Genomic DNA, 22362 nt, shown 5'->3' on the forward strand with positions numbered 1-22362 from the left:
TTAATTGCAGCTTCTACACCCTCATCCCACCACCAAGTTACTTTATGTCTTGGTGGTCCTCTTGTCCAGCCGCATGTTACATCAGTAACTCTCAAGAAATTGTTCTTGAGGGCTCTGTACTGTTCATTCACGTCTCTGTCTACAGCTCCCTGTTCAGCCACCACTCTCCTCAACTCGCAATAGAAGGCATCCCTTACTACTTGGTTTTTCAGCTTCCATATTTTCCTCCTAGGTACATAAGTCCTCTTTTTCATCACTTGTTCTTTAAGCACCATATCACAAATCAATAGTTTGTGCTTCTGCACACACTCCTCACTTCCTATAACTTTAACATCCCTCACTAACCTCCTATCGGCCCTCCTAACCAGAAAATAATCTATCTGACTGCTATTTCCCCCAGACTCATACGTAATTAACCTACTGTCTCTTTTCCTAAAATATGTGTTGCACACGATCATGTCCGTTGCCTCCCCAAACTCGAGTATCCTTTCCCCTTCTGCATTCCTTAGACCATATGCACATCCCCCATGCACTCCTTCATAACCTTGTGCTGCTTCACCTACATGACCATTTAAGTCCCCTCCCAAAATCACTATCTCATCATCCCGCATACCACCCACTACACGTATTAAATCATCCCAAAATCTATCTTTCTCTGATTCATCCAATCCTGCCTGTGGAGCATATGCCGATATAATCACAGCTATCTTTCTTCCCAACAGAATTTTCACTACCAATATCCTATCGCTTACTCTCAAAACATTCATAACATATTCCACCCATTTCTCCGCAACCATCACACCAACACCTCCATATCCGTCTGTCCCCCCCAGCCAAAACAACTTATAGCAACAGTCCTTCCCAACAATCTTTCTGGCGATCCACCCCTTTACCGGACTTCCTGCAAACACGCCACATCCACCCACCTCCTACTGAATGCCTCAACGACTTCCCCTGCTCTTCCCCTCAAACTTCCCACATTCCATGAACCCACCCTCATCCCCATGGGTGATTTACTGTCCTCAGGCTTGCTTTGAAACCTTTTTTGTTTTGTCATCTTCAGTATTAATAAATGGGGACAGACACAGCACAGGTCCCACTCACTGCACAATCCAGGTCCAGGCAATGGATCTGGCACCCCTAGCCCACCAGCTTACCAGTGGCTGTGGTAGTGGCCTCGGGGCACCCTGCCAGGACAGCTGCAGGGACACCCTCCAAGCGCGTCTTGGCACTGCAACTATCCCGCCATTATACACCCACTGATAGGGCAGCCTCCTGGGGCCCTACTCCCAGGTTTGGGCCCCTCTCTATTGGGCGGAAGCGGCAGCCTGGGAACCGCAATGCCCTGTACCCTCTAGCACAGGACCGAGCCCCATCTCGCCCTGGACCCATGATCTATGCCGGCGGAACCCCCACCACGCCTCCCCCCAGAAGTCTGCCACTAGGTAGCGGGGGCAAAGTTTTCTGGCCGCATGCCCTTGCTGGCGCCAACCCCTGTAACGTAGTGGGATACGTTGTGTGAAATGTAAAGTTCATGTGGTGTAGTGCATAGATAGTTAGAGGAAATGTTTGGGAGAGTATGCTGGTCTACTCTCCATGTTACTGTCACACTGAAAAGGTCAGCAAAGGGGGATGGTTAGATAGCTAGTGAAACAGGAACTCCAGCTCTCCCTATCACCAGCATTCCCATTCCCCTCGGGAGTACTACCCTGTTCGGCCCGTGCTACGGCCTCCTCCAGGTGTAGTAGTATTTGAGGTTGGCTGTGAAATAATGTTGATTTCGTGTGTGCGATGAGTAAGGGAGAACATGTAGAGACTGTCAGGTATGAAAGAACTGATCTTGCTGGTAAGTCTCCTGAATGTGTGGAAGTTTTCTTACTTGGGGGAAATGTTATGTGCTGAAGGTGGAGCTGGAGCTAGTTCTCTGGCCAAAGTGAGTGGCTGGAGGAAGCTCAGAGAGGTGTTGCCTCTCCTGACACTGACAGGGCTCTCCCTCCACTCTGTGGGATCTTTGTATGAGGCATGTGTTTGGAGTGTAATGCTGCATTGGTAGTAAGACTTGGGCAGAAAAGGAAGAGGATATTCATGGGCTCAAACATACAGAAATGACAACGATTAGATGGATGTGTCATGCATCCCGAGGCCTGGGGGTGGTTAGGATTACGACTGAAGAGTTGAGAGGAAGGATGGGACTGGAGAGTATTGGTGTTGTGATGAGGAAAGGGAGACTGAGATGGTTTGGGCATGTTGAGAGGATGGAAGATAGCTATTGGGTGTGAAAGGTGAAAGGTGTGAACATCGGGGGTACGGCTGCGAGAGGCAGACCGAAAAAAGACCTGGGACAAAGTCACAGAGTTAGAGTTTTGATCTCAAGCATGTAGGACTGAAGAGGGAGGCTGCCAGTGATCAAGCAGCATGGAGAGCTGCCATTAGGTGAGCATGGCTGATGCATGCAAGCATCCTGGAGCCTGTATTAATGATATGAATGGCATGAAACTGGGTACAACTTTTAGTTCATCATTCAAGCGATTTGTTGCTCAGCAAACAAACATATAGTGAGGCCTAACTGTACTGTAGGTAGATATGCTGGGTATACATACAGGGTCTATGGTATGTGTGTTTAGATGTCTATCTACAGTCAGATGCCATAATCCCGTGAGGGGATGCCACAAACAAATTGTCTCCATGTTGTTCAGTCCCTTGCCATTTTGCTGCCCTCCTCCCAGCTCACATCCCTCCTCTCTCATATGCCTCTCCACTCCATCCCTCCATCTCATTCTTGATATCCCCCTCCCTCTCCCCCCCCCTCCCTCCACCTCACTCACATACACTCTCCATTAGTCCCTCAATCTCCACTTTTCAGACTACATTGTGGCCATCACCCTTCTCTGTTTCAGTACCAGCACAAAATACAACTCACAATCAATCTACTCTGCCCTCACTGTAATGCTGTTCCTTACATTACTGCACACTTACCTCACCATGCACCTCTATTTCACACACAGACAATCCTTCAATAGAACCTTAGTGTAAAATGTCTGAAAACACCCAGCTGAAATGGGTGGTTTCCTGAAGTCCACTGACTTTATGTCTTAATAAACCCGCACAATTTCAAGGTTTATGATATACTGTACCTCTGGACATGGGTTATGGAGAAAAGATATCTGTACTATTGCTATTATTGTTTTTGTTTTGGTCCACGGTTTACATGGACATGAAAGAAATGGATTGCAGAAATTTACTTTAGCCAGGCGAGCTCAGAGCTCTCTGGTAAGAGCTAGTTTGAAGGGTTGTCTGTCGTGTAAAAGTAAATGCATTAAGTAAACATGTGTAATGAAGCAAAGGGGAATCACATTTTTATACTTTACTTACTGCTTTGGATCTAATGGACAAGGAATCCTCTTGTAATGAGTTGCCTGCAAAAAACAAACATACATTAGCTAGCATGATCTAGTATCTAAGACACCCTCTGTGAAATGGAGGTCAAAACAAATTTACAGAAACCTGCTGTACAATCAAAGGCTTTTCATCTCATCAGCTCCTCTCCTCTTACTGCCTTCCTTCAAAATCTTTCTCTCTGCTGCAGTGTTGCATCATTCTCTCCTTATTACTGTATCACTGTACCACCATTACTCCTAATATTGCTCCTTTAATTTTGCATATCTTAATAACTTAATTTTAAAGTTTATGTAATCATTTCCAATGGATAATTCCTGGGGATGCACCAACTTTCTCAATGAGCTGTAAAAAAAAAAAAAAAAAAAAAAAAAAAAAAAAAACTTTCTTCAAATCTTGACTTCAGTGCTGAGAATTCAATTCACCTGAGACAGGAATGGATGAAATAATTTAACTATGTAAACAAGGTTTTGAACAGGTTACTATAGTCATTATTCTTGCCAGGGACACTGTTGCAACTTGTTAACAATTACTGTACCATATACATTAAGAAAATTGTGCTCCGCAGCTACTACAATGAGAAGTTTAATGCTCCTCACACTCTTTACCAGTCAGCTGCCGTACACTTACAAGGAGATGTGAAAGGGGTCCTTGGAGATCCGTAAGTTACCAAAAACAAGAAAGATGTTGAAAAACATCTAATGAGATACACTGGTGACATTCCTATGTAACAAAGGAGGTGAAAGAAATATGTCTGATGACACCATGGCAATAGAGGAAACAAGACTTTTTGTTTTGTTACAGGATGAGAATGCCTGGTGAGTAATGAACAATGTGACTTTAGGAGTGGTGGAGCATGTGATGATCATAAAGTGAAATGGGAGGTACCGGAGAAAGCTCATGAAAAGGATTACGATATATTTTATGGCATTTATGGATCTGGAGCAAACATACAACATGAGAAAGAGAGAGGGACTGTGGAAGATTTTGCATATGTACAGCATGGACAGAAAGCTGCTGAGTGCAGTTAAGAGTCTTTATGATGGTAGTGAAGTCTGTGTAATATTAAGTGGACATCTAAATGAGTGATTTAAGATCACTGTTAAAGTGAGGCAAGGCTGTGTGAAATCCCCATGACTGGTCACTATACACTGTATATGGACTGGGTTATCAGGAAAAAAAAACTCTAAGTTATGGAATGAAGGATAACATTCACAGTGAATGACAAAATTGTGTAGAATCCTAAATCTAGTGTATTTACCTACCAATTGAGTTCATCTAGTTTTAGTATTTAGAATCTGAGTTAAGCTAGTGCTGTCCTGTCTCCTAATATTAAATTATCCAATCTACTTTGAAACACATGTATGTTCTTTGGTTGCATCACCTCCTTTTCCACAGTGCTCCATACGCTTATAGTTCTATTGAGAAACTTAAATTTTTTCCACATCATTTAAGAATCTACTCTTCTTCAATTAATATTCATGTCCTCTTGGCCTTCCACCATCATCCACAAACAGATCTTCTCTATCCACCTTTTCTAGTTTTCTAATACCTTTAAGCATTGTAATCAAATCTCCTTTTTCTCTCCTCTCAGTGAACATCAGTAACTTCAGCTTCTTCTGCCTCTCTTCATAAGACATATCTCTCAAACTTGGCAGCATCCTAGTTGCCATCCTCTACCTTTTTCAATTTTCTTACATGCTTCTTCAAATGCAGTGACCATATCACTGCTGCAGCAGCAGAAGTCTTATCATGGACACAATTATTTCTCTCAACATTTCCTCACCCAGATAGCTGAAAACCAAACTCACATTGGCTATTAGTATATATATGGCCCTTCAATGATCTTATTTATTAGCTTTTCTGGTGACAGACTATCCTGTATGGTCATTCCTAGATCTTTCTCTTCCCTTGCTTTGCTGATCCTCTCTTCCTATTTTGTACTCATAACCAGGCCTTCTGTCGCATATTGCCATTCATAGGACATGGCATTTTTATGCATTAAACTCAATTTTCTAAGTCTGGCTCCAGCTGCACAACTTATCCAAATCATTTTGCAACTCCAAACATCTGTCACCATTCTGGATTTGCTTCATACTTTTTGCACTGTCTGCAAACATATTCATATAACTGCATATCATTTACATATATCAAAATACAGTAAAAGTCCAATTCTTCGGCATCCAATTCCCCGGCAAATCTGACATTTCGGCAGTTTTGAGAAATAGTCCCATTTACGAAAATCTCTGATCGTTCGGCAGATTTTCCGATTTTTTTCGTCCCCTCTACTGCTGGGGACTTCTTCCAGCAGTAGCAGACTCCAATCAACCCCTTCTATTGTACATATGTAAATAAGGAACCGACTATAAGTTTAGGTAAGTGCATGTGAACTTGTAGGTCTACTGTACCATTACATTTATATACAGTATGTTCACTAATTTCTTTATTTTTCATATTCATGTATAGTACTGTATTCATTACAGTATTGTACAGTATCAAACAGTATACAGTACTCTCTCCAAACACATTTGTAATGATATGAGTAGTGATGATAGTGTTCACCGAAACATATAAGGTACTGAGTGGGTAGGGTTTTTGATAATTCGGCAATTTTGATTTTTCGGCACTTGCCTGGTCCCATAGATGCCGAAAAATCGGACTTCTACTGTATAATGGGAGCAAAACTGAACCTTGTGGCATTCTACTCACACTTCTCCACTGAAGAAACAACTAATGTATTCTCCTTTATCTTCTGTCTAAACAATATTCCATCCATTATGGCACTTTCCTATTAGCTCCTCAAACACTTTTTAATTTCAATTAGCAGTCTTTTCTGTGGCACCCTATCAAATGCATTCTTCAAATTCAGGAAGTCACAATCTACCCAGCTTTCTCTTTCCAGTATGATATCCACAACTCTGCAGTAATAATTCAGCAGGTTTGTGACACATGATGTGCCTTCCCTGTATCCAAACTGATTTGCTGTCATTACCTCATAGTCATTCTCTTCAGGAACTTAATCCACCTTTATCTGAGAGATTTTCATTCATTCATTGCCAGAAGCCATGTATCCCAGACAGGGTGGCCAAGGGCTTAGAGTTAATTGTTTTTACAGGGAGGGGCACTAATCCTCCACCAACCCCACATGACACGTAGGGATGCCAACAGCATCTGGTGTTCCCAGGCGGTCACCCATCCAAGTACTAACCAGACCCAACGTTGCTTAACTTCGCTGATCGGACAGGAAGCCGTGTACTCAACGTGGTATGGTCTATAATTAAGTGGGGGGAGGTGAGAAGAAAGGAAGAAATCAGTAGGACAGAAGTTGTGGAAGCAAACTGGGGAAAGCCCCTGGAATTGATGGAGTGTGTGGTGAAATGCTGAAGTATGGGGGAGAGATAGTAGTAGAATGGATGTGGAAAATGTGCAGATTGGCCTGGGAGGAAGGTAGAGTCCCGGAGGACTCTATATAATTATTCCCTTGTACAAAGGAAAAGGGGAAAAAGTGTGTCGTAATCATAGCGGCATTTATCTTTTTAGTATAATAGCAAAAGTGTACAGTAGGATACTTATTGACAGAGTTAGAGAAAGAACAGAGGAATTAGTTGGAGAAGAACAGGGAGGCTTCAGGAAGGGAAGAGGTTGTGTAGATCAGATATTCATTCTTAGATCTTTAGTGGAAAAGTTTCTAGAGAAGGGAAAGAAGTTGTATGCGGCTTTCATGGATTTGGAGAAAGCATATGACAGGGTGGATAGACAAGGACTGTGGAAAGTATTAAGAATATATGGAGTAGATGGGAAGTTGTTGAATGCTGTGAAGAGTATGTATGATGGTGCTAAGGCTGCAGTGCGTGTGGATGGTGAACTAAGTGAATTTCTCTCTTTGATGGTTGGGTTGAAACAGGGATGTGTCATGTCTCCATGGTTGTTCAATCTGTACATGGATGGAGTAATAAAAGAGGTACAAGGTAGGGTAGTGGATGTTGGAGTGGCCCTGGTGAGAGAGGGTAGTGTCTGGAAACTCCCTGTACTGTTATCTGCAGATGATACTGTGTCATTGAATGAAGACGAAGGAGAGCTGGAAGGCTTGGTGGATGAGTTTGGGAGAGTGTGTAAGAAACAGAATCTAAAGGTGAATGTAGGGAAAAGTAAAATGATGGTCTTTGAGAGAGGTGAAGTCAGTGAATGTACAGCGAGGTTGGATGGTGAGGAATTGGAAAACATGAATACGTTTAAGTACTTGGGTAGTGTGATGAGTAAGGATGGAGGTTTGGAGGGTGAAGTGCTTGAAAGGGTACAGCAGGGAAGAAAGGTTGCTGGTTCTTTGAAAGCAGTGATAAGAAACAGGGAAGTGAGCATGGAAGTGAAAAAGTTACTACATGACAGTATTGTGATACCAACTCTAACATACGGAAGTGAAGCTTGGACATTGTTGGAAAGACACAAGTTAAGAGTGAGAGCAGTGGAAATGAGTTATTTAAGAGGAGCCTGTGGAGTCACATGGTGAGACAGGCCAACAAATGAGGATATAAAGGAGTGTTGTGGTGTGGATGTGGATGTGATAGGAAGCGTTAGGAGGAATACACTGAGGTGGTTTGGCCATGTGGAGAGGATGGAGGGTGAAAGACTGACGAAGAGAGTGTATGTGAGTGACGTGGAGGGGGGAAGAGGGAGGGGGAGGCCGAGGATGAGATAAAGGGATGGAGTGGAGAGGTATATGAGAGAGGGGGGGTGTGAGCTGGGAACGGGGCAGTGAAATGGTGGGGGACAGGGCGACTTGGAGGCGATTTGTTTGTGGCCACCCCGAACGGGATTGAGGCATCTGGCAATAGATAGATAGATAGATCTCTACCTTCTCCTTTATAAACTGGCACTATATATGCCCTTTTCCAGTCTATTGACAACTCTCTTGTGTTCAGAGAAAGTTTAATAATATCATAAATTGGCTGCACCGGTTAATGTGCACATTCATTTAATATCCATCCAGCAATGCCATCCGGCCCCATGGCCTTCCTCACACCTAATTCCCTCATCAGCTGTAAAATATAAATGTGTGTATATACAGTATATCATTCATTTAGTCCTTATCCAATTCTATGTTGCCCTATGACGAGCATAGGAGCCCGGGACTAGGCAAGTTGGTCCTGACATTTAAGATGAGAGTGACCAGCCTCACTCATCCCTGAATGGCATTACGTGAGCAATAAACCCTAACCACCCCCTGGATATAAACCTTCACCGTCTCAATCCAACTGGAGCACTGTAATTACCCACTAAACCAACAGGTGCAAAAATTTGGTAATAAGGTTACCACCCAGGATAGTAAATGGTTTCCTGGTGTACAGGAAACCATTTGCCTTATCACTCAGTGTAGAGTCACCCACAGGGCAGACATAACGGGAAAGAATGAAGGAAAGAAAGAAAGATCAGGAAGTATATATAAGTTTACTTATATAGAGTATATACAATAGATACATACATAAATATATATATATATATATATATATATATATATATATATATATATATTGTTTATAATTAAAGCTTGTGGTAGGTGGGAGTGTTCACCATTCACTCACTCGATGTAGTGCTGCTGTTGGGTGTCTGCCTTTTCCTCTCCTCCATCCTTCTTTCCTTCCATCCTCTTCTGCCTTCCTTTCCTTCATTCTCTCCTTGTCCTACTGCCTACGGGTAACCTTACACTCATTCTTCTGTCCTTCTTTCCTCCATTCTTTCCTCTTCCTTCTGCCTGTGGCTGACCCTACAATGAGTGACAAGCCAAATGGTTTCCTGTACACCAGGAAACCATTTACTGTACCGATACTATGCTGGGTGGCAACCATATAACCAAATTTTGGTGCTTGGTGGTTTAGTGTGTAATTATTGCACTCCAATCGGACTGAGCCGGTGAAGGTTTATATCCAATGGGCAGTTGGGGTTGATTGCTCAGATAATGCCACTCAGGGATGAATGAGGCTGGTCACTCTAATCTTAAACATCGGGACCACCTGCCTAGCCCAGGGCGCTTAAACTCCTCATGGGGCAATATAGGATTGGATGATGAATGGATGGATATACTGTATATATATATATATATATATATGACAAAATTGATGGGGAGGCTTTGTGGACTGTTTTAAGATTGTATGGACTTGATGGCAGGTTATTAAAAGGGGTGAAAAGTTTTTATGTAAATAGTAGAGCGTGTGTAAGAGTGGGAAATGGTGTGAGTGATTGGATGAAAGTTGGAATACAAATGTGGGCAATTGTGTGTGTGTATGAGCCAACACAAGATCGTGCTAGAAGAGTGAGAGAAGAGTTCTGGACAAATGTAGAAGTGTGCATGGAAAAGTCTGGAAGGAATGAGAGAGTGTTTGTGATCAGTGATATAAATGGTAAAGTTGGGAAGGTGAAGGTGGATGGAATAGTTGGGGAGTGGGATGTGCCTGCTGAGATAGATGAGAATGGGAGTGCGTTAGTGGATATTTGTGCTGGGAGGGAGTTGGTGATAGCCAATACCCTCTTCAGGCATAAAATGATTCACAGGTATACATGGTGAGTGATGAGAAGGGTGGGTGGTGAACTGAATGAAAGGAAGGCAATGATTGATCATGTGTGTGTGGATGAAAGGATGCGAGGATGTGTAATGGATGCAAGAGCTTATAGAGGTTGGGGGAGTGGACTTTCTGACCACTACTTGGTGGTGGCCAGAATTAAAATTCAAGTAAGATGGAGGAATAGAAGAAGGGAAAGACGAGAGGAAGGAGTAGTTGCAATGAGAGAGGAAAGGTTACAAGAGGATGAGAAAAAGGCAGAGTATAAGATAGAAGTGGAGGAACGATTGGGCAAATATGAATTGGACCAGATAGGAGACGTGGAAGGTGTGTGTAGGATATTAACAGAAGAAATATGTGCAGCATGTGATGTGGTGTGTGGAAGGAAGAGAAGACAGAGGGGGGGTGCAAGGAACAGTGTGGTGGACTGAAGAGGTGAGACAGGCTGTGGCACAAAAGAAGAAAGCATACAATGAATGGATGAGACATAGGGGCGTGGAAGAAGTTGAGAGGCGGAAGAGAGAGTTATATGTAGAAAGAAAGAGAGAGGTGAAAAGATTAGTAAGAGAGAGTAAGAAGAGAGTGGATGAGGAATTTGGAAGGAATTTGAGTGTAAAGTGGAGGGACTGTAAGAAAATGTTCTGGAAAGAGGTGAAAAGAGTAAGACAGGGTGGAAGTGAAGTTAGCAGGGGAGTGAAAGATAAAATTGGTAGATTACTAGTGGAGAAGGGAGAAAAAGTGAGCAGATGGAGAGAACACTTTAAGGAACTGTTGAACATAGAGGATGGAAGTAATGAGTATAAATGGCTGTGGAATGGCTGGGAGAAGGAGGGAGGTGAGAAGACAGGAAGAAATCAGTAGGATAGAAGTTGTGGAAGCAATGAAGAAAGTTAAATTGGGGAAAGCCCCAGGAATTGATGGAGTGTGTGGTGAAATGCTGAAGTATGGGGGAGAGATAGTAGTAGAATGGATGTGGAAGATGTGCAGATTGGCCTGGGAGGAAGGTAGAGTCCCGGAGGATTGGACGTCAGGTATAATTATTCCCTTGTACAAAGGAAAAGGGGAAAAAGAAGTGTGTGGTAATCATAGGGGCATTTGTCTTCTTAGTATAATAGGAAAAGTGTATGGTAGGATACTTATTGACAGAGTTAGAGAAAGAACAGAGAAATTAGTTGGAGAAGAACAGGGAGGCTTTAGGAAGGGAAGAGGTTGTGTAGATCAGATATTCATTCTTAGATCTTTAGTGGAAAAGTTTCTAGAGAAGGGAAAGAAGTTGTATGCGGCTTTCATGGATTTGGAGAAAGCATATGACATGGTGGATAGACAAGGATTGTGGAGAGTGTTAAGAATATATGGAGTAGATGGGAAGTTGTTGAATGCTGTGAAGAGTATGTACGATGGTGTGAAGGCTCCAGTGCGTGTGGATGGTAAACTAAGTGAATTTTTCTCTTTGAAAGTTGGGTTGAAACAGGGATGTGTCATGTCTCCATGGTTGTTCAATCTGTACATGGATGGGGTAATAAAAGAGGTACAAGGTAGGGTAGTGGATGTTGGAGTGGCCCTGGTGAGAGAGGATAGTGTTTGGAAACTCCCTGTACTGTTGTTTGCAGATGATACTGTGTTGTTGAGTGAAGACGAAGGGGAGCTGCAAGGCTTGGTGGATGAGTTTGGGAGAGTGTGTAAGAAACAGAATCTAAAGGTGAATGTAGGGAAGAGTAAAGTGATGGTCTTTGAGAGAGGTGAAGTCAGTGAATGTACAGCGAGGTTGGATGGTGAGGAATTGGAAAATGTGAGTACGTTTAAGTACTTGGGTAGTGTGATGAGTAAGGATGGAGGTTTGGAGGGTGAAATGCTTGAAAGGGTACAGCAGGGAAGAAAGGTTGCTGGTTCTTTGAAAGCAGTGATAAGAAACAGGGAAGTGAGCATGGAAGTGAAAAAGTTACTACACGACAGTCTTGTGATACCAACTCTAACGTACGGACGTGAAGCTTGGACGTTGTTGGAAGGACACAAGTCAAGAGTGAGAGCAGTGGAAATAAGTTATTTAAGAGAAGCCTGTGGAGTCTCATGGAGAGACAGGCTGACGAATGAGGATATAAAGAAGCGTTGTGGTGTGGATGTGGATGTGACAGGAAGCGTTATGAGGAACACACTGAGGTGGTTTGGCCTTGTGGAGAGGATGGAGGGTCAAAGACTGATGAAGAGAGTGTATGTGAGTGAGGTGGAGGGGGGAAGAGGGAGGGGGAGGCCGAGGATGAGATGGAGGGATGGGGTGGAGAGGTATATGAGAGAGGGGTGTGTGAGTTGGGAGCAGGGCAGTGAAATGGCGGGGGACAGGGCGACTTGGAGGCGATTTGTTTGTGGCCACCCCAAACGGGCTTGAGGCGTCTGGCAATAGATAAAGAGATATATAGATTGGTTTCCCGTGAGAGTGGGGCTGCAACAGGGATGTGTGATGTCGCCTTGGTTGTTTAATATTTACGTGGATGGTGTTGTAAAGGAGGTGAATGCAAGAGTTTTATGTGGAGGTCTGAGTCTGGTGAATGTTGATGGTGGAGAGTGGAATCTGAAGCAGCTGCTGTTTGCAGATGATACTGCACTGGTGGCTGATTCAGAGGAGAGATTGAGACAGTTGGCAGAGGAGTTTGGAAGGGTGTGTGAAAGGAGGAAATTGAAAGTAAATGAGAATAAGAGTAAAGTGATGAAGTGTACGAGGTTGGTAGATGGCAGGGGGATGAATATAGTTTTGAATGGCGAGTTGCTTGAGGAGGTAGAGTGTTTTAAATATTCTAGGGTCACATGTTGCTGTGGATGGAAGAATAGATGCAGAAGTGAAGTTTAGAATTTTTTTTTTTTTTTTTTTTTTTTTTTTTTTTTTTAAATGCTACCAAGAAGGAACCAAAGGCCTGGAGCCCGCAGTAACAGTTCCCTCCAAGAGAAAAACATAATACAATAGAGAGCCAAATTCAAGATCCGATCATTTTGAGTTGCCTGGACACACTGCGTTTGAAAGACTGGAGATCATAGGCAGCAGGAAATACAGACAGAGGGAGACAGTTCCAGAGATGACCTGCTGCATAAATGAAAGACTGGGAGTAACGACTAACTCTTGCATTAGAGAGTTGGACAGAAAAGGGATGAGAGTTTGCTGCCAGACCGGTGCTACGTGCCCGTCGTAGAGGTGGAGGAATGCAAGCAGACAGTTCAGAGGAGCAGTGACCATTAAAGTAGCGATAGAAATGAGATAAAGATGCAACAGTGCGGTGAAGAGACAGAGGTTGAAGGGAGTCAGTAAGAGGAGGAGAGTTAATGAGACGAAAAGCCTTTGACTCCACCCTATTGAGAAGAACTGTATGTGGGGAGCCTCCCCACACATGAGAGTTGTACTCCACACAGGGGCGGATAAAACCCCTGTATAGAGTCAACAATTGTGCAGGGGTAAAGAAAGAGCGGAGTCGGCTTAGCACACCCAATCTCTTGGAAGCAGATTTTACAAGAGATGTAATATGATCTTTCCAAGATAAGTCCCGAGTAAATGAAACTGCAAGCATGTTCAAGGATGATGCAGGATTAAGCTGAATATTATTAAACATTAGTGGGTATACCTGTGGAAGATTTTGTTAGGTTGATAGGTGTAAGAACTGAGTCTTAGATGCATTAAAAACAACCATATTATTTTTACCCCGGTCAGAGATATGAGCCAAGTCAGATATTAGGTGTGCCATAGCCTCATCCCTTGTTTCTTGAAGTAACTGTTGAGATGGGCGTTGCGGGAACCGAATGGAAAGGTGAAGGGTGGGGTCATCAGTGTATGAGTGGATAGGGTTAGATGTACAGCTTAGAAGATCATTGATGAATAAAAGAAAGAAAGTTGGTGATAGGACAGAGCCCTGAGGAACACCACTGTTCATAGATCTAGGAGAAGAACAATGGCCGTCTACAACAGCGGCTATAGAATGACCAGAAAGGAAGCTAGCGATGAAGGCACAGATAGAAGGATAGAAACCGTAGGAGGGCAGTTTGGAAATTAAAGATTTATGCCAGACTCGATCGAAACCCTTTGAGATGTCAAGGGCAATGGCAAAGCTTTCGCCAAAGTCCCGAAAGGAGGATGACCAGGAGTCTGAAAGGTAGGTGAGAAGATCGCCAGTGGAGCTTCCCTGACGGAACCCGTACTGACAATCGGAAAGAAGGTTGTGATAGGAAAGATGCCTTAAAATTTTTCTATTGAGAATTGACTCGAAAACTTTTGAAATACAGGACGTTAAAGCAATTGGACGATAGTTGGAGGGTTGGGAGTGGTCACTCTTCTTTGGGACTGGCTGAATGAGAGCAAACTTCCAGCAAGAAGGAAAGGTACAAGTTGACAGACAAAGGCGAAAGAGTTTGCCTAGGCAGGGTGTAAGCACAGAAGCACAGTTCTTGAGAACAACAGGAGGGACCCCATCAGGCCCATATGCCTTGTTAGTACTGAGGCCAGTGATGGCAGAAAATACATCAACTGAAGAAATTTTAATGTCAGCCATGAGGAAGTCAGAGGGGGGAAGTGATGGAGGAACAGCACCGGAATCGTCTAAGGTGGAATTGGAGGAGAAAGTCTGTGCGAAGAGATCTGCTTTATCAGTAGAGGAAATAGCTACAGAACCATCAGAGTAGAAAAGAGGAGGGAAGGATGATGAGGTAAAGTTGTGAGAAACATTTTTGGCAAGGTGCCAGAAGAAGCGGGAAGAATTCGAGTTGGAGAGTTGAGAACATTTAGTACGGATGAAATTATTTTTAGTAGAGCGGAGAACAGACTTAGCACGATTCCGGGCAGAAACGTAAAGATGATGTGATTCAGGGGTGGGTAGGCTCCGGTACCTTTTGTAGGCCCTCTCCTTGTTGCAGACAGCATTAGAACAAGCGTGATTAAACCAAGGCTTTCTTGCGTTAGTCAGAGGATATGAGAAAGGAATGTATGCTTCCATGCCCGAGAGAATAACCTCCGTAATGCGCAAGGCACACTCAGATGGCTCCCGGCCATGGAAGCAATAATCATTCCAGGGAAAATCAAAGAAGTACTGCCTGAGGGCCTCCCAGTCCGTGGCTCCAAAATGCCACAGACGACGTTTTCCTGGAGGGTCCACAGGCCATACCGGAGTGATAGGACAGGTTAAGGTAATAAGGTTGTGATCGGAGGAGCCCAATCGAGAGAAAAGATTAACAGAGTAAGCAGAAGGATTAGTTGTGAGGAAGAGGTCAAGTATGTTGGAGCTCTCTCCAAGGCGGTCAGGGATACGGGTAGGGTGCTGTACAAGCTGCTCTAGGTCAATAAGGTTAGAAAAGATGTAGTCTTGTTCACCAGGTGGATCCGTGAAAGGAGAGGAGAGCCAAAGGTGGTGGTGAACATTGAAATCTCCTAGAATGGAGATTTCAGAGAAAGGAGAAATGGATAGAATGTGTTCCATCGTAGAAGTAAGATAGTCGAAGAATTTTTGATAGTCAGTAGAATTAGGGGATAAGTAAACAGCACAGATATATTTAGTCAGAGAATGACAGGAAAGCCGAAGCCAGAGTGTAGAGAATTGAGAAGAATCGAGTTCAGGAACACGAGAGCAAGATAAGTCGTTGCGTATATATACACAACAGCCACCTTTGGCTTTGAAATGAGTATAGAGAAAGTAGGAGGATACAGAAAAGGGTTTGCTGTCAGTTGCCTCAGTCAGCTGAGTCTCCGTTAGAAAAAGAAGGTGAGGTTTAGAGGAGGAGAGGTGGTGTTCAACAGAGCGAAAGTTAGAGGAAAGGCCGCAAATGTTGCAGAAATGAAGTAAGAAAGGTGCTGGGAGGAATGAAAAAAGTGTTTAGATGTTGTTCGCTTAGAATGGATGTAAAGGGAAGGCTGTATGAGGGTGTTGTGGTACCGACTGCGTTATATGAGGCTGAAACATGGAATATAGGTGTAGCAGAGGGGAAAAGTTTGAATGTAATGGAGATGAGGTGTCTGAGGACCATGTGTGGAGTGACGCGTATGGATCGAGTGCGAAATGATGAAGTGAGAAGGAGAACTGGAGTTGTTCGGGAGATGGCTGGTAGAGTTGAGCAGAGGATGTTGCGATGGTTTGGGCATATGGAGAGAATGGATAATGAGCGATTGGTGAAAAAGATAACTAGATCTGATGTGAGAGGTGTAAGGCTGAGAGGAAGACCACGAATAGGACGGATGGACAGTGTGAAGAGAGCGTTGGATGCGAGAGGGATGTCTGTTGAGCAAGGAAGAGTGGCTGTGCATGACAGAAATAAATGGAGAGAAACTGTGAATGAATAAGTGATCACGCAGCCCTGAGGGGATATTCTCCCGCATTTGGTCTGATCAGCTAGTCAGGTCAGGTGCAGGTAAGGGGATGGGTCTGTTATGATGTGGCAGGGGTAAACCAGTTCTGCTGTCGGACCCTGCTGCTGATGTCACTGATTGCATTGCGCAGTTGACCCTTGTGTGGTGTGGTGCCGTGAGGATCTGTCCGTTCTTCCCTTTGGGGCTAAGATGCGAATGAATGTGTTTGAATGGATGAGTAAATGGGGAGTGTGTCATCCTGTCTCGGCTACCTCCCTTTCCTTGGGGGAAGCAGCCTAGGCATATATATATATATATATATATATAAACAGTAAATATATATACTGTATACATATATACGGTATATATATATATATATATATATATATATATATATATATATACATATATAGTACCCTCGCGTCAAACACGGTAATATTGTCATGCATGGGTCATGTGTTGGACCAAAAACGTGTTGGACAAACAACAGAACTTATGGGGAAAAACGAATTATGTCAGCAACTCTAGGAAAAGTCACCCTAAATACCTACCATATACCTATACATATATCGGTACTACTGTAATTATAATAAATGGTATTGTGCTATGAATGATAACTAACCTTTTAGGATAGTGTTGGTGGGCCTGCTGTGAAAAGAAGGTGGTATTCAAGGCTGTAGGTAGTCCTACTGGGTCCCTGGAGGATGGCTGCTGATGTCACTAGCGGGTAATGGCTGCTGCTCCTCCTCAACCTCCCTCATAAATCCTTCGAAATCGCACTCAGAATCACTATCTTCTTCCATAGCCATGGAAGGTCCTGCTTCTCCCTGTCCTAGCACTCTGTAAGCCTTCACTGCTGCCAGGATCTTGTCTTGGTTTTTTATTATGGTCCTCACGTTGGCTTCATTAATGTCGTAGGCCTTGGCAATGTCCACTTTCCTCTCCCCTTTCTTCTTCCTCTCGATGCTTTCTAGCTTGGTGGCCTGAGGGAGGTGCTGCCGCTTCTTGGGGTACTCAGAAGGCTTCCTAGGCATCGTGAGCAGGGTAAAATGCAGTAACAAGGGCAGAAAATGCAGCAAGAAAAAAGCACCTTCCAACGCGAATTATGCGACTGAGTGACGGGAGAAATTTAAACAAAACTTCACGTGAGAGCAGAAGTGTTTTTAATTGGGCGACATCACGATCACCTCACCATAGTGGGCGGAGGAGGCTACTTGATCAGAAGTTTTGATTGGCTGTCAGCATCACGGGAACGTCCAGTATGACCGTGTTGGACCAGGGGTGATCGTGCTAGAGGCGAACTTTACAGATTTCGCCCACTTCTCAGAGCTCCGTCCGTGTTATGCTAATGCACCCGTGTTACAGTAATTAAACCGAAATCTGACCAATTATTGCTCTCCGTGCTGGACACGAATCGTGCTGGACAAACGTGTGTTGGACGTGAGGGTACTGCATATATGTGTGTATATGTACAGTACCCTCGCGTCCAGCACGGTAATACTGTCATGCATGGGTCACGTGTTGGACCAAAAACATGTTGGACTAACAATAGAGCTTATGGGGAAAAATGAATTATGTCAGCAACCCTCGGAAAAGTCACCCTAAATACCTACCATATACCTATACATATATTGGTACTATTGTAATTATAATAAATAGTACTGTGCTATGAATGATAACTAACCTTTTAGGATAGTGTTGGTGGGCTTCCTGGGAATGGAAGGTGGTATCCAAGGCTGTAGGTAGTCCTACTGGGTCCCCGGAGGATGGCTGCTGGCGTCACTAGCGGGTAATGGCTGTTGCTCCTCCTCAACCTCCCTCATAAATCCTTCGAAATCACACTCAGAATCACTATCTTCGACCACAGCCATGGAAGGTCCTGCTTCTGCCTGTCCTAGCACTGTAATCCTCGGCAAAGTGCATGCTTCTCACACTGTTGCCAGAGCCCCATCTCGTGACTGTGGAAAGTGATCACCGTCGCTGACTCGGTAGAGAATAAGGAGAAGCGACTTTGTTTATAAACTGGTACGCACGCCGATGAGAAGGGTTTCAAAACGATTGATATTTATTCTAAAATATTAATATGTATTCAGTGTCAGGCTAAATGTTCAATGCTGTAGTACGATACATTCTCTGTTGAGTCGCCTGGGTTTTGGTCACACTGTTTTGCCCGTCGTATCCTCGGCAGGAATCCATCCAGATGAATTCCAAATGCGCGTGGTATTGTCGGCAATTTTACCACGTTACCTTTCCAATTTACCATCATATCCTCGGCAAACCTGTTATGAAGTGCCGTGGGATAGCCTTAGGCTGCCAGGATCTTGTCTTAGTTTTTTATTATGATCATGTTGGCTTCATTCATGTCGTAGGCCTTGCCAATGTCAACTTTCCTCTCCCCTTTCTTCTTCCTCTCGATGCTTTCTAGCTTGGTGGCCTGAGGGAGGTGCCGACGCTTCTTGGGGTTCTCAGAAGGCTTCCTAGGCATCGTGAGCAGGGTAAAATGCAGTAACAAGGGCAGAAAATGCAGCAAGAAAAAAGCACCTTCCAATGCAATTATGCGACTGAGTGGCGCTGTGGCGGGAGAAATTTAAACAAAACATCACGTGACACCAGAAGCGTTTTTAATTGGGTGGCATCTCGATCATGTCACGATAGCGGGTGGGGAAGGCCACTTGATCAGAAGTTTTCATTGGCTATCATCATCATGGGAATGTTGAGTATGACCGTGTTGGACCGGGAGTGATCGTGCTAGAGTGAACTGTACGGATTTCGCCCACTTCTCGGAGCTCTGTGCGTGTTATGCTAACACACTCGTGTTGCAGTAATTAAATCGTATTAAATAATACTAATTAATTGCTCTCCGTGCTGGACCCGAATCGTGCTGGACTAACATGTGTTGGACGCGAGGGTACTGTATATATATACTGTATATATATATATATATATATATATATATAAATATACATATATATATATATATATATATATATATATATATATATATAAAGACATCTATATATATATATATATATATATATATATATATATATAAATATACATATACAGGTAACTCGCACGGAACACGAGGGTTTCGTTCCTACCGTGCCGTGTTAGGTGCGAAATCGCGTATATTTAAACTACTCCGTATTTTGCTCCCTAGACCCCCCAAATGTGTTGTTTTGCTGTTATCTGTCACTAGAAAGCACTTTAAGTGGTTAGAAGGTTTATTTAATGTTATAACTCACAAATACAGTACTCCTGAGCAAAACTTCAACACACAAATACTGTACGTAAACACAAGGAAACATTCCGACGCCGATCATAGGTAATAAATTAGGTTAACTGGTACCAGTGCTTTAACTTACAAGTACATACCAGAACAGTACATATTTAACTTAGAAATGCAGTACTGTGATATCGAATGATTTCAGTACATAATCTGTTAGGAATGGCTGGAAAAAAAAAAAAATGTTATGAATACATTTTCACTTTTTTGATATATGTTTATGGTAGTTTCGAGTTATTTTTTACGTTATCGTTGTGCCCATGCTTGGAAAAGGGAGCGAAAGAGTTGAATTTTCAGTCCTAAATGAGAAAACTGCACGTCCTCCAAGGCTAGACTCTGCCACGGGAGAATAAAGTGGAGGGTCAGTCCGATTAGCAATAAGGAAGTTGTGTCACAACTTCCAGCTCCCACACCACGAGAATGGCTAAAAATAGAATTGTAATGCAGTTTCAGAACTAACAATAAGTCTAATTATTACAAATACAGATACAAAGCAGAAATAAATACGTTTACAGACAGGGAAAACGTATTTCTTCCGTCATAACATGTTCATCTTTCTCAATCATTTTACGTTCATCTTTATCATTTTACCTTGTTATTTTCGCAATATATATTGCTGTCTCGTAAACAGGGTGGTTGTTTGTGTTTTGCAAGGGAGGAAAAAGGTTGTATTTTCTGTCTGGGTCGAGATAATGGGTGTAACTATGTGTGGTTAGGCATGGCCACGAGCGAAAAACTCGTACATCCACTCATCACGATAGCCGGTGGTGAACTGACAGATGATACATGAGACGATGAAGTCAAGGTCATGTCCCAGATTTTCGTTCACTTCCCGAAAGTTTTCACAGTTTTCTACAAGTTGCAAACCATTACAGCAAACCTGAGCAAATAGGTAAAGATACCAAGACAAAAATGTATTTTTCTCTTATTATAAGTCTTTAACGAACAAACAAAAAAAAGGCAATATTCCGACGCCGATCATGGGTAATCATATAAATCAGGTTAACTGGTTACAAGGCTTTATTTAATGCTTTAATTGCTTACAAGTACATACCAGAACAGTAAATATTTAACTTACAAATACAGTACTGTAGAAAAGCAGTACAGTAAGAGTTTAACGAACAAACAAAAAGGCAATATTCCGACGCGATCATGGGTAATCATATAATTCGGGTTATCTGGTTACAAGGCTTTATTTAATGCTTTAACTTTATTTAAGTGCTTACAAGTACAGTACATACGAGAACAGTAAATATTTAACTTACAAATACTGAACAGCACTGTGGAAAAAACGAACAAATAAAAAAGGCAATATTCTGACGCCTATCAGGTAAACTGGTTATAAGACTTTATTTCTTGCTTTAACGTTATTTAATAGTACTTTAAGTTGCACATAAACTTACCAGAACAGTACAGTACTGTAAATATTTAACTTACAAATACTGTGCTACTGTACTCGGGAATGTCTCACTCACTGAATAATTTCCCGCCTAGATCGTCACGTAATCAAAACAAACCGCGCGCTGCGGTGACGTTCGAGGATTTGATCTTTCAAAGGCCTCTCCTGCGTTAATCTGTAGTTTTCATAATGGTTTTTTAATCTTACGTTGTCTTATATGTATCCCAGCCCTTACCGTGTATAATTGCGAGCACGTTCCGTGAGATCGTGTTCCGTGCGAGTTACCTGTATATATATATATAAAAATCATCATCATCATCATCATCAGTCATTATAAGTCCACTGCTGAACAAAGGCCTCCCCCAACCTTCTCCACGAATTCCTTGGCTGAGCCAATCTTTGCCACGTTTTCCCTTCAAATTTCTCTATCTCATCTCTCCACCTCCTGTCTGGCCTTTTTCTGCTACGATTACCATATCTTGGTGTCCAGTCAGTCAACCTCTTGCTCCATCGATTATCCCTTGTTCTTGCTACATGGCCTGCCCACCTCCATTTCTGTTCTTTTATAACTTCTATAATATCTTTGACTTTAGTCTGCTTTCTCACCCAACTTGATCTTTTCCTGTCTCTTAAAGATATTCCCAACTCTGACCTTTCCATTGCTCTCTGAGAACGAATTAATTTATTTTTCATCGATTTTGTCAGTTTCCAAGTCTCAAAACCATACGTCATAGCTGGAATTATACATTCGTTATATACTTTTTGTTTCAAACAAACTGGTAAGCTACTTTTCATAATGTCTCTATGTTTACAGATAGCTTTCCATCCAATTGTAATGCGTCTTTTTATTTCGCTATCATGATCTTTCGTTAATTTTAGTATTTGTCCCAGGTAATTGTACTCCTCAACTTCTTCAAGAATTTCTCCAATTATTCTTATGACGCTCTTTGGTGTTTGAGGATTTAATTTAAATATTGTATATATATATATATATATATATATATATATTCACTCTCATCTTAAATGTTGGGACCAACTGCCTAGCCCCAAGCTCCTATGCTCCTCATGGGGCAATGTAGGATTGGATGATGGATGGATATATATATATATATATATATATATATATATATATGTGAGTTTTACGCCAGGTACCCCTTTTCTGGGTAAGGGATAAGGCGTTGCCCCTGGGTAGAGAACTTTGGTTTGGAGCGTGTAGCATTTTATGACCGGATGCCCTTCCTGATGTCTACCAATGACCCTTGGGTGGATTAGATCCTCTGCCCCTTCGGCCAGAGCGGAGCGCTCTAACTCACTGAGCCACGGCTGCTACTCTATATATATATATATATATATATATATATATATATATATATATATGTACAGCTACCGCAAATTGACTTAGGACCTCCCCCAACAA

General features: G+C 42.7%; 1 protein-coding gene and 1 pseudogene across 1 annotated transcript in view; both read right to left on the reverse strand.

Annotated features, from left to right (window-relative positions):
• Positions 1-22362, reverse strand: part of LOC145414186 (tRNA:m(4)X modification enzyme TRM13 homolog) — a 382509-nt gene that overhangs the window by 314265 nt on the left and 45882 nt on the right. Inside the window, exon 3 of the mRNA XM_080283763.1 lies at positions 3373-3416. Coding sequence (XP_080139889.1) covers positions 3373-3416 — 44 coding nt within the window. The remainder of the gene's footprint in view (positions 1-3372; positions 3417-22362) is intronic.
• On the reverse strand, positions 6556-6674 carry LOC145416868 (5S ribosomal RNA; annotated as a pseudogene).

Source organism: Coenobita brevimanus, chromosome 13, assembly GCF_032717465.1.
Source record: "Coenobita brevimanus isolate Jiangsu-jjx chromosome 13, ASM3271746v2, whole genome shotgun sequence".
NCBI lineage: Eukaryota > Metazoa > Arthropoda > Malacostraca > Decapoda > Coenobitidae > Coenobita > Coenobita brevimanus.